General features: G+C 41.9%; 1 protein-coding gene across 1 annotated transcript; it reads left to right on the top strand.

Annotated features, from left to right (window-relative positions):
• Positions 1–6059: 6059 nt before the first annotated feature.
• On the top strand, positions 6060–13065 carry LOC136527991 (histone deacetylase 1-like). The gene is made up of 7 exons (XM_066520861.1): positions 6060–6735; positions 6837–7277; positions 8452–8682; positions 10800–10891; positions 10984–11047; positions 12548–12628; positions 12744–13065. Exons 1-7 carry the CDS (start codon positions 6196–6198, stop codon positions 12849–12851), a joined length of 1557 nt encoding a protein of 518 aa, XP_066376958.1. The 5' UTR covers positions 6060–6195; the 3' UTR covers positions 12852–13065.
• The last annotated feature ends 254 nt before the right edge of the window (positions 13066–13319 follow it).

Here is a 13319-nt window from a genome sequence, read left to right as displayed (position 1 = left end):
AAGAATAGTGACCAATATGCCAAATCTTGAGGGTAAGCATCTCAAGAACTTATGGGAGAAGTCCTTGTCCTCCACCTTCTCACCAAGTGCTTTGAGATCATTGACAAGCACTTGTAACCTATAAAACGTCTCTGGCACACTCTCATCCTCTATCTTAAAACTATCAAACTTCTCCTTGAGGATATATGCCTTGGCACCCTTCACGGCTTGAGTGCCCTCAAATGATTCCTCCAACTTCTTCCATGCTTTATGAGCCATCTCAATGTTCTTGATTTGTTCAAATGTTCTCTCATCAATAGCATCATGAATGACACTAAGAGCAATGTCATTGTTTTGGAGAAGCACTTCTTCAGCGGCGATGGGGTTCTCTAGATCCTCTATCTCAATTTTGGTCTCCACCACCTTCTAAACTTTCCTATTGATTGACTTGATATATGTTGTCATCTTAGCCTTCCAATAGGGATAGTTTGAGCCATCAAATTGGGGTGGCTTCTTGGTGTTGTTGATTTGAGCCATTTTTACACCGAAGGTTGTTAAGCCTCAAATCACGGTGACCTCGGCTCCGATACCACTTGAAAGGTCCTAATGGCTAGAGAGGGGTGAATAGCCTATTAAAAATTTCTACAACAACACTTAGCAAACCAGTTAGACAAATATGAGGTGAAGCGAGAGTTGCGCTATCCTACTAAAAATACAAGCCACCTACCACAGTTCTAGCTTCTATAGTCTCTATCCACACAATGGCTATGTCACTACACTAAGTTAATGTGCTCTCAAAGGCTAACTAAAGAGCCACACTAACCAAACTAACAAGCTCTCATGGCTAACTACACTAAAGAGCTTGACAACTAGTTTACGGTAATGTAAAGAGAGAGAACAAGATGATTATACCGTCGAGTCGAGGAATGAACCAATCAATCATAAGAATGAATACCAATGAAGACCAATCACCTCGAAATCAAATGATGACACAATGATTTTTTTACCAAGGTTCACTTGCTTGCCGGCAAGCTAGTCCTTGTTGTGGTGATTCACTCACTTGGAGATTTACGTGCTAATTGGCATCACACGCCAAACCCTCAATTGGGTGCCATACAACCAACACAAGATGAGGATCACACAAGCCACAAGCAATTTACTAGACTACCTTTTGGCTCTCCACCGGGGGAAGGTCAAGAACCTCTCACAATCACCATGATCGGAGCCGAAGACAATCACCAACCTCCGCTCAACGATCCTCGCTGCTCCAAGCCATCTGGTGGCGGCAACCAACAAGAGTAAAAAGTCAAACCCACAGTGAAACACGAACACGAAGTGCCTCTAGATGCAAACACTCAAGCAATGCACTTAGATTCACTCCCAATCTTACAAAGATGATGAATCAATGATGGAGATGAGTGGGAGGGCTTTGGCTAAGCTCATAAGGTTGCTATGTCAATGCAAATGGCCAAGAGAGTGAGCTTGAGCCGGCCATGGAGCTTAAATAGAGAGCCCCCATGAATAGAGCCGTTGGCTCTCTATTCCTTGAAAAATCAGGGCGACCAGACGCGTTGGTCGGATTTACCGGACGCAGGACCCCATGTCTGGTCCTCAGATTTTCGCCACGTGTCCCCAGCTTCAAATGTTGATCGTCTGATCTCAACGGTCATCAGTGCACTTAAGTTGTGACCGAACGCATAGGCAAGCTGACCGGACGTACCACGCCTACATTAGGTCCTTACGGGCCTACGCACCAACACCCAGTGACCGAACGCACCGATGGAATGACCGGATGCTTCAATAACGTGGAGTCCGGTCACTTCCAGAGAGCATCTAGAGAGGTAAAATTACGATCGGACGTGTCCGGTCACGCTCGACCGGACTCGCCCAGCGTCTGGTCACTCACCCTCTTCTCTGTGCACCGCCACGTACGCTGAACAGTGTTCAGCCAGAGTCCGTTCACCTGCGCCCGATCTCAGGCCGAGAGTAGCCCGAGCACACTACTGATTTTATAAATGACCGGATGTTGCTCCCCCAAGTCCGGTCACTACGTGACCTACGTCCGATCACTGTTTCACAATGACAATCACCTCCTTTACTTCACTAACTTCTCCACCCTTGCTCAAATATGCCAACCACCAAGTGTATCACCTTATGCACGTGTGTTACCATATTTTCACAAACATTTTCAAGGGTGCTAGACTCCACTCGATCCTAAATGCATATGCAATGATTTAGAGCATCTAGTGGCACTTTGATAACCATATTTCAATATGAGTTTCACCCCTCTTAATAGTACAGCTATCGATCCTAAATATGATCACACTCGCTAAGTGTCTCGATCACCAAAACAAAAAAGTTCCTATCAAGTTTCACATTTGCTTTGAGCATTTTGTTTTTCTCTATCTTCTTTTCCAAGTCCAAGCATTTGATCATCACTATGCCATCACCATCATCATGATCTTCACCATTGCTTCATCACTTGGAGTAGTGCTACCTATCTCATAATCACTTTGATAAACTAGATTAGCACTTAGGGTTTCATCAATTCACCAAAACCAAACTAGAGCTTTCAGAAGGCTACCTAAAGCTCTATGAACATCAGTCCTAACGTGATGGATTACAACGGGCTAACAGAGCTGTCACCCCTGGGGCTATCACAACTAACCGTAGGATTGAGCGCAATCTTAGGTAACCTATAGTCTAGACACCACGTCTACACTATTGATTACTACTTTAGTCACATATAATAACTAAAGCACTCGATGCGAGCGGATATTCCATGCTAAGGTATGATAACTATACTAACTATACACATGAAAGGCATAAAAGTAGATAGAGAAGATAAATATATTAAAGCATAAGTCTTGCAAAGGTGAGATATAAAGATATACCCGACCTTTGAAGATTTCTTTAGAACCTGAGCATAGCTCAACTCTCCCTAACTCTCAACTAGAGCTATTCTACTTCTACATCTTGAGAGCTGACTCTGATCCTGATGAGGAGGATATGAATTAGGGTTTCAGGGATGCCTCTAGGAAGGGAGGGTAGGGGCTGTTATATATAGGTCGAGGTGGAGTAGGGGGTAAGGAATCGAGGTGGAGTAGGGGGCAAGGAATCGAGGTGGAGTAGGAGGTAAGGAATTACCATGTCATCGATCCACGTCAACTCTCTCGATCACCGTTGGATAAACCGATCTTAAACCGCCTTAAAATCAAGGGTTAAGATCTTAGGAAGGTGTACGCAGCGACGGAGGGCGAGGGGCCACCCTCATGGGCCGAGTGGCCTCCCCATTGGGTTGGCCGACCAACTATGGTGCTAGGTAGGCTCCTCCTTCTGGTGGTGAGGCTTGGGCTCCGTCTTGAGTCGTCTTTCGTAGGTTTCACAGGTTGAATCACTTGTTGATGTCGGTTTGCCTATTTAGAGTGTATGATGGTGGTCCTGGGAGCTGTTTTCTAGATAAATCCTTCTACATTCACATATTCGCCAAAGCTCGTGGAATTCATTAGTTTAAACCCCTATACATGATGGAATTAAGTGTATATGTAGGATATATTAATGGTTTATGATTGACATTAACAACCATCAATAGTGCCACGATGCCATCCTCCTCCTCGACTTGTCTGATACCATCTTCGTCATACTCTTCACTTCATGTACTCTTGCTCTTCGAGTGAGCGATGTGGATCAGCCATGGCCCCATTTGGTCTTACTCAATTCACCAGTCTCAAGCCTCCACACACACACACACACACACTTCATGGCCCTTGGTTCATTGGCAGGAATCTTGCTTAACCTTCACGCTTTACCTCCCACCACTATGTCGCATATCACCTACACTTCGCAAGACAAGAGACACAACATAAGACACTTTTTAATAGGTTATTCAACCCCCTCTATCCATCCATAGATCCTTTCACATGGTCCATCAGCGCCAAGCCCTCTATCTTGCCCTTCACCCTGACAACCTGGTCCTTCGTAGCCAATGCTTGCCATGATCTTCTCCACCTAGCTATATGAGACTATGCCATGTATCATATTCAATGAGCTCCTCCATCCTTCACTAGTTGAGCACTTGCATCACATGCACAAGCCATCTCTCTAGCATGGCTTCCATGTCTTGCTCAACCTAGTGTGTGTGGAATAAGTACCTGTTCATCTCACATAAAACACATGAGTCCATATAAGGTTGTCACTCAATTATCAAAACCAAACCGAGACTTTTACATGTTCAGACAATTTGTTTGCTGAGATTTATTCTCACCCCTTTATCTTTCCAGGTGCTTAATTGAAGACTTTGATTGAACGGATGGGATTAGTGGCTCATATTCATTGTTTCATCCACACTTAGAGATAACAATGATGCTTTTGTCTTGTTGCAATAAACTTAGTTTACTTATCATGGTAACTCTTCATAGTTTAATAAAAACGTTTGTGGTGAACCTATCTTAATCATAGTTTTATTGTTATTGTTGCTTCCATGTTTTACTTTGCTTATGGTTTTTTGTTGCCGAGTCTTGTACTCTAGCTTTAGAAAAGGGACGTTTGGTGATATCATAGGATTTTAGTGGCGCCTAGGGTGTCAAAACAGGTGAACACATGGCTAGCTAAGGGTAAAATAGACTTTTCACATATCGTATACATCATGGTATGCTTATGTCCTGCCACGCACACAAAAATAGTGCAAAGTTAGGAACAAGTCTATATAAACCCCCAATGTTTAGCATTGTGTCTACTACAGCTGACTTGTAAAACTAGATATTCTACTCTCTCGGTTATCAAAAACCATTTGATCTACACCTAGGTGGTTTCAGTGGGTGGTTTTGCCTCGCTGGGCTCACATGTCAGGTGGTCTCTTATATCAAAATAATTGATGATTTTTTTTCATATAGAATTAAACGAAGATAGACTTTATATCAAAATTATAGAGCTTGACACGATCTACAAGTCTATAGTTCACATTTCTTTTATTCGAGATCATTTACAAGCCCAAATATTTGTTTTAATTTATCATATTTTGTGTTCAACTTTTTGTTTTTTTCAAATGACTTCAAATATTAACATTGTCTATACCAAAGCTGCAGCTCAATGTGATCCATAAATTTGTAGTTGGCAATATTTTTATTTGAGACAGTTTAGATGCTCAAATACTCATTCTAAGTTATTAAATTTTGGAATTCAAATTTTTAAAATTTTCAAATGACTTTAGATGTTGACAATGTTTATACCAAATTTGTAGCACTTAATGAGATCTATAAATATGTAGTTGACAACTTTTTAATTTTAGATAGTTTAGAGGCTCAAGTTATCATGTTTTGAAATTCATTTTTTAAATTTCTAAATGACTTCATATGTTGATATTGTCTATATTAAACTTGTAGCCTTAAAAGACCTATAAATTTGTAGTTAGTAACTTTTTTATTTAACATAGTTTGGAGGCTCAAATATCTATTTTTAATTACTAAATTTTGAAATTCATTTTTTTTATTTTTTAATGACCTCAGATGAAGAAAGATCTATACCAAAGCTCTAGTGCTTAACGAGATCTAAAACTTTCCTTTGAAAAAGTTTTCATTTATGATTATTTAAAAATCATGTAAACTTTTATTAAAACTATCAACTATAAACTTGTAGATCGTGTCAAGCTTTATAATTTTGATAAAAGTTTGTCTCATTTGATTCATATGAAAAAAATTATAAATTGTTTTGATACAAGGAACCAACTAATATGTGGGGCCCACAAAGTAAAAACTCCACTAAAATCACTTAAGGGGTAGATTGCAGAGCAAATGGTTTTTTGATAAATAAAGGGATATAATACCTGGTTTGTAGGTTAGAGGTGGAGTGAAGTTATTTTTTTCCCCTCTCACAGAGACACAAGTTTGGATGAAGCTTATCTCAGCTCTCTCCCTTATAAGCTGTTGGTGATATTATTTTGCCAAATACTTTTTTATAAAACAGCTCAGCTTCATAAAAAGCCTGCTTGTGAAGCTGTTTTTTTTTAAACTGTAGCAAACAGACCCTAAACAAGTGTCATTGCCAAATGGCAATAAGTTAAATATATATGCCCGGACCCCGTCGGATCCTACAGCCGGTCCCCAAGTCCCAACTCAAACGCCGCCGCCGAGCGCCTAGCGCCTTTAGTGCCCGACGAAAAAAATCCAACCCGAAAGCGCCGGCGGCAAGCGAAGAGAAAGCGCCGGCGCTAATCCGGCGATGGACGCGTCTGCCGGCGGCGGCGGCAACTCCCTGCCGACCACTGGCGCGGACGGGTCGAAGCGCCGCGTCTGCTATTTCTACGACGCGGAGGTGGGCAACTACTACTACGGGCAGGGCCACCCGATGAAGCCGCACCGCATCCGCATGACCCACGCGCTGCTCGGCCGCTACGGCCTCCTCGACCAGATGCAAGTGCTCCGCCCTCACCCTGCCCGCGACCGCGACCTCTGCCGCTTCCACGCCGACGACTACGTCGCCTTCCTCCGCTCCGTCACCCCCGAGACGCAGCAGGACCAGATCCGCGCGCTCAAGCGCTTCAACGTCGGCGAGGACTGCCCCGTCTTCGACGGTCTCTACAGTTTCTGCCAGACCTACGCGGGGGGCTCCGTTGGCGGCGCCGTCAAGCTCAACCACGGCCATGACATCGCCATCAACTGGGCCGGCGGACTCCACCACGCCAAGAAGTGCGAGGCCTCCGGGTTCTGCTATGTTAATGACATCGTCCTCGCCATCCTCGAGCTACTCAAGTACCACCAGGTATTCCGAATTTTTGATTTTTTTTAAAAAAATTTTCGAATCTATAGTTGGATTGGATGGATAGAATTACCCATGTTTTGTGAACTGTAATTGCATTGTAGCGCGTTCTGTACGTGGATATTGATATCCACCACGGGGATGGCGTGGAGGAGGCTTTTTACACCACAGACCGGGTGATGACGGTCTCATTCCACAAGTTTGGGGATTATTTCCCTGGGACAGGGGACATTCGTGATGTTGGGCACTCAAAGGGTAAATATTACTCCCTGAATGTTCCGCTGGACGATGGTATTGATGATGAGAGCTACCAGTCGTTGTTCAAGCCAATAATGGGCAAGGTGATGGAGGTCTTCAACCCTGGCGCAGTCGCGCTCCAGTGTGGTGCAGATTCATTGTCGGGTGACAGATTGGGCTGTTTCAACCTCTCTATTAAGGGTCACGCAGAATGTGTAAGATTTATGAGGTCCTTCAACGTCCCGCTGTTGCTGCTTGGTGGCGGTGGCTATACCATAAGAAACGTTGCACGGTGTTGGTGCTATGAGGTATGTAACAGGGGAGTTTCCTTCATGGGGGAAAACCCACATTTGTTATGCCTTTTCAGTTTTCAGTTTTCTGTTGTTTGTTATTCTATTAATTCCAATAACCTTGTCTGATTAATTATTTGATGAAATTGTTAAGTATACTGTGAGTGTAACACTTTGTGAGACCTTTTCCCCCTTACTGCAATGAAGTTATTGGAATTAATAGAATAACAAACAACAGTTGTAGTGCTCACTGCCTAGAATATGCAGGATGATTGGTACAGTGGTTGGGATTTATCAATACTCACGTAAAAGTAATATTTCAAATACAAACAAATAGCCTTCTCAATCATGTTAGGCATGTGTGATACAAATGCTGTATTCTCCAACTTCATATATAAGGTTTTCTTCAAGTACATGTGTGTTGTCGATTTGTAACTTTATATAGGTAACTGATTTGTTAGCATTCCTTTTTTGCCCACTTCAAAGCACCATCTGCATTTTTGCTATCCATGTCTCCCCTTGTGTTTGTGCTGTGAACCCAGTAAACACAATCTACCTTGTCTGTAAAAGTAATCGACATATTATGTTTGCTAGCTGTGTTCCAAATTCAGTTTTTACGATATTTTTATTTATCCTATGTTTTTTATTTTTAGGATATATTAGAGCAATATTTGAAATACCAGGATGATATTTTTTTTGAATTAGTTATCTATGCAGTACAATAGTTTCTGCAAATTCTTTTTTTGTTTTGGCATGCGTCATCTTGCTTGAAAGAATTTATTCATACCATGTCGTTGTCTACTTTCTACTTGCTGAGTGCTGACTACTGTTGTTACCTAATTTTGTAAATAGTTTCATGATGTGTTTTAAATTTACTAAGATGTCACAAAAAATATTTTTTGCTATTTACTGTGTTATATGCTCTTTGTATTTTTAACTAAATATGAATAGGTTATGTGTGAACCAAACACTTATTTTTTCTTCAAAGATTATCTCTTCCAAGTTCCAACTCATTGAGCCACTGCTCTAGACAAGACAATTGAACTTCTGCACAGTCCATTATATTCTTTTCATGTTCTTGAGCGATCGAGGATTGAGGCCACTATTGTTATTTCTTATATGCCTTTTAATGTCACCAATTCAAAGTCTTTGAATAACTGTTCTTACCTTTTTTTTCATATTTCTTGAGCAGACAGGAGTTGCCCTTGGTCATGAGCTCACTGACAAGATGCCACCTAATGAGTACTATGAGTATTTTGGTCCAGATTACACTCTACATGTCGCTCCAAGTAACATGGAGAATAAAAACACGCGGCATCAATTGGATGATATAAAATCGAAACTTCTAGATAATCTTTCAAAACTCCGACATGCTCCTAGTGTTCAATTTCAAGAGCGACCCCCTGAGGCTGAGTTACCTGAGGTGAGGATTCTGTTACAAGCAAGAAATTAATTGGATGATGTTTCTTTATCCTTGAAAATAATTCAGGCACAAAGATAAGGCCATCTTTAGTAGAGTTGTTGTGGACAAGACCGAATAATTGCACAGACCGAACTCTTATATCGAATTAGTAAGAAAATATGGAAATGTAGTGGAAGATTTTTTTTTTCTCGAACAACGCAGGAGAGTTGCGTGTTATTTCATTAAGAAAGGAAATCTTACAAACGGAAGGGCTAGAACAAACCTTCCCAACATACCCACTCACACCAATCCATAGCTAAAAAGAAAGGAAATTTGTGCCACGGCAAAAATAAAAGCCCCCTAGGATAACTTGGACAGCAACTCCTAAGTAACAAGTGATGGGGAAATGGCTATTGACAATTGTGACTAATATATAGCACCCCACTTTTTAAATTATATGGAGAATGACATTGCTTTCTTCTGCTTTCTTTCTGGGCAAATAACCAAAAATACTCTGGTCGAACAATCCTGGTCCTAAGGCCAGTATAGTTTTGTCCTGTTCATGCTGGCATAGTTTTGCAGGCATTTCTTTTTCTGCTATTTCTTGCCCAATGTTTTCTGATCGGCTTATCGTTCCTAATCGGTCTGGTACCGATTAGGACGATCAGGACGATTAATCAACCTCTGATCGGTCTAATCGTCCATATAATCGTCCAGCATATAGCAGGACTATATAAGTATATATCATATAGGTATGGTATATATATAATATACCATATACTATATATTTATATAGTAGACATCGAGCATATTTCTAGTTAGTTGGCTACTTACCTATGAGATCTGACTCCATATTCTTGTCCCAGCCTCCATATGTTTGCTGATTTTCTGTTGGAATAATAGATAACTTGAGTAAGTAGATGCAAAAGAATAATGTGACAGACTGACAGCATTACAGCAGCACATACTCAATCCAGATCCAGAAAAGTAGGAATTAAGAAAACTAGCATAGTCCACAGCTTACTTAATATAGTACGAGTATTGAGTACATACTACAAACTAAATAATTAAACACTGCAAACAACATTCAGAGTTTTAATGACTCACCTTCAGAGGAGGAGCTCATCTTCATGCTCCCTGAACCTGCAGCCTGCAGGTGGGGAAGAGAATAGGCGACCCTGCAGCAGAAGGGAGGAGGAAGCAGCAAGCAGCAGGGAAGATCCACGGATGGGCTGCTTGGATTGGAACTGGAAGGGAGGGAGGAGGGAGTGAGATGCACGCAGCAGGGAAGAGATGGAGCTCAGCTGCACACACAGCGGGAGTGAGGAGTACTGAGGACTGAGGAGAGAAAGAGTGAGGGTGAGGTATATAAGAGAAACCCCAATGGGCCTGGCCCAAATAAATATAGCCCAATAAACTGAAGTAGCCCATCTGCCTAGTGCTGATCGGCAAAGAGACCTAATCGGACGATTAATCGCGAGTAATCGACGATTAATCGGACGATCAGGTTTCTGATTGCTCTGATCGAATCGGAGGGCCTAATCAAGTGCTAAGTACCGATAAGGACGATTAATCGTGATTAATCGGACGATCAGAAAACATTGTTCTTGCCTATTGTTGTATAGTTCTGTTTGTATGCCTGGAACTGCATTAGAAACCGGACTGGACCACCAGTTGAACTGCAAAAACTGGAAGAAAATGAGAAAAGGGGGCAGTGTAAAGAACATGGACTCTACAATGTGTACCTGCAACGCAAACAGATGGAGGACAGAGGAAGTCTGGTGTCATTCTAAAAGTGCAGTCCCTGCTGCAAAGGTGCAACTATATGGAGAAACTACACAACACCTTTGAGAGCAAAAATTGCAACTCTGAAAAAGAAGGGAAAGATAAAAGAACCCTTAACATATGTGCAGCACACACCCAAAGATAATCGAATTGCCATGAAGTGCATCTACAAAATTGGAACAACTTAAAAGTTTGGATAATGTAACCCAATAAATACAAAAAATATAGCCTAATGAAACATGCAATTCCTCTGTGCATACAAATGAAAAACTCTACAAAATAGCATTATGTATGTAACTCGCAAATAAGTAAGTCAACATATTGTGACTAATTTGTGTTAATGTTTGGTATAGCAAGATGACGACAGAGAGAATCCTGATGATAGATGTGATGCTGATTCTGATGTGGAAATGAATGATGCCAGGCCTTTGGACGACTCTGGGAGGTATTTATTATTGTTTGCTCATGTAATTTGTAGCAGCAATTGCTTCAGGTGGTTATATTATGTGTTCTATTTTGTGCACTTTTCTATCATAGGAGGGGCAGTATACACAATTTTAGAATGAAGAAAGAATCTGCTGAGACAGAGGCAATTGATCAGGTACCTCTCTAATTTAACTTGTGTTAATTTAATGATGTATCCATGATGTTTCACATGTTTTTTTTGGTATGTAAGGTGTACTTGAACTAGAAGGCATGTTAGAACTTCTATTAGCCTGTGTTTGTTTTGGGGACAAGGTGGGATGGGACGGACTCAACCCAATTTCTAGGGATGGGTGGTCCCTGTTTTCTGTTTGGTTCAGGGGATAGGACAATCCCTATTTTGGGCGCATGTGTCAATCTTTTTTCCTTTTTATATATAAAAAAAATCTTCCTCCCAACCCCACGGTCCCGAGCGGCACCGCCGCTGCACGACCCCCATGGACCTGAGCGGCATCACCGCCATGCCCCATGCTGTGCGTGGGAGCTCGCTGCCGTGGATAGTTTCAACGGAACTACAGAGACAACACTTGACACTTCCTTACCAATTCCTTTTTGCTTAAAATGTGCTAGAACATCTCGTAAATAAAATGTTCATCAACATCTGGCGTGGCACTTAAAATAGCGCTCTTCGAACTTAAAACACCAACCGCTGCCTATTTTCGTGGCAGCAGATTATACTTCCGGGAGACCAACGTTGCGATGTAGTTTTCGCCAATCTCCTCCACCACGACGGCATCGTTGCGCCTTCGAGTTTGAGGCGACCTCTCTGGCGGCAGGACGTATGTTGGGTCCATCTTGCTGTCCACCTCGTCGAAGACCCACGAGTAGTCCCTCAGGCTCTCCTCCTCCGACTCCAAGCCGTATGACAACGCCCTCCCGCCACCATTTTCCTCCAGAGCCCCCACAGCGCGCGTGCCTCACACGTAGAGCTTGAGGTTGAGGACGCACACACAAGGTTGGGCTGCCCTTGCCAGTTCTGGTCACCGTAAGCTTGGGACCTGCGAGCTCATCGAGGAAGGGGTGCGGCCAAATACCCATATGACTTGATGACCAAACTGTAGGGCAGCATCTTTGCCTTGTTTTGCCTTGCCCAATTAGTTATGAATCTGGAGATGACTTAGATATTAGTAGAGATGAAAGTGGAGATCGTCCAGTATCTACCCCCACGGTGTTGCTCTCTCTCTTGTACAGTGTGGCAGCATCTGATAGTCGCAGGGCAACTTATGCTTTGCTAATTAGGTTTCTGAGATTGATAGGCTATGCGTATGCAGTAAAAGAGTTACAGTAAAGAGTAGTTTCTGTTGTGATGCTTGAGATTGATCGAAGTTTTTTGCAAGTTAAATTTCTCGAATATTTTATGCTAGTAATATGCTTTACATAGGATGTGGTGTAATGGTCAACATCTTTAGGTTAGTGTTTTCTCCTCATGTGCTTTAGCAATTCCTATGTTTCCTGGCAGATCATGACTCCATTTTTCATTCATCTATTTTACTGATTCTTGTTGGAGCAATTATAGGCTTGTAGCAAGAACATTATCCTAATTAACTTTTCTTTTTCTCTAGTTATATATCATTCTCCATTACTGACTTTCTTGTTTTCTTGTTTTTGTACTCTGCAGGATGTCAATAGTGTAGCTGCAGAACATTCTAGAGGTACTGGACCTGTGGCTGATGGAGTTGGTCCCTTGAAACAAACCTTTGTAAGTGCCATTTATCAGAACATTAAATATATCAACAGCTTCATGCTCATATTACCTACATTAGTGTGGTCCGGTGTACCAAAGCATATTTTTATGAAGTTATTGTTGCATGCAGCCGAATGACACTAGTCCGATGGCCATAGATGAACCAAACGCTCTGAAAGTTGAGCAAGAGAGTCCAAACAAATTGCAGGACCAACCAACGATGCACCAGAAGCCATGATTAGTCACCTTAACTTGGTAGCTAATGTCATCTGTAGCCTTTCGATTCTGTTGTGCAAATTCATTTGACTGTAGGCAAACCATGCATGTCACAAGGCTGAAGCAGGGAGCAGAAGCAAGTGCTAGACCAAGAAGTTGTGCATCTGAAATCTCTAGTGTTTTGCGCGTTACATTTGTATTACAGACAGTTGCAAACGATGGTTTAATCATGAAAATTTCGTCTTCCACACTTTGCTTCTGCAGAGGAAGGAATTGATATTGTAGCATGGATCAATTAAGCAGTGCTTTTGTCGCAGATGCCCATGTGATTGTAATGCGAGCAATAGCTCATAAAGTTGGGGCCTTTGCTCTCCAACTCTAGCAACAATCCTTAATTATGAGCCCCATACTTTCTTATGACATGTGGGACTCTTGTTATTAGTGATACATTTTTCCTTTTCTTTTTCTTCTCTTTTATTTTCTCCTATCT

The sequence above is a fragment of the Miscanthus floridulus genome, chromosome 19, assembly GCF_019320115.1.
Source record: "Miscanthus floridulus cultivar M001 chromosome 19, ASM1932011v1, whole genome shotgun sequence".
Lineage (NCBI taxonomy): Eukaryota > Viridiplantae > Streptophyta > Magnoliopsida > Poales > Poaceae > Miscanthus > Miscanthus floridulus.
The sequence above is the reverse complement of the archived record's forward strand: the minus strand, read 5'-3'. Positions and strand labels throughout refer to the sequence as shown.

Excerpts from the sequence above, each read along its gene's own strand:
- LOC136527991 (XM_066520861.1), top strand. The coding sequence starts at position 6,196 with ATGGACGCGTCTGCCGGCGGCGGCGGCAACTCCCTGCCGACCACTGGC. Across the intron at positions 8,683-10,799 it reads CTGAGGCTGAGTTACCTGAG|CAAGATGACGACAGAGAGAA; the intron begins GTGAGGATTCTG and ends TGTTTGGTATAG. Across the intron at positions 11,048-12,547 it reads AGACAGAGGCAATTGATCAG|GATGTCAATAGTGTAGCTGC; the intron begins GTACCTCTCTAA and ends TGTACTCTGCAG.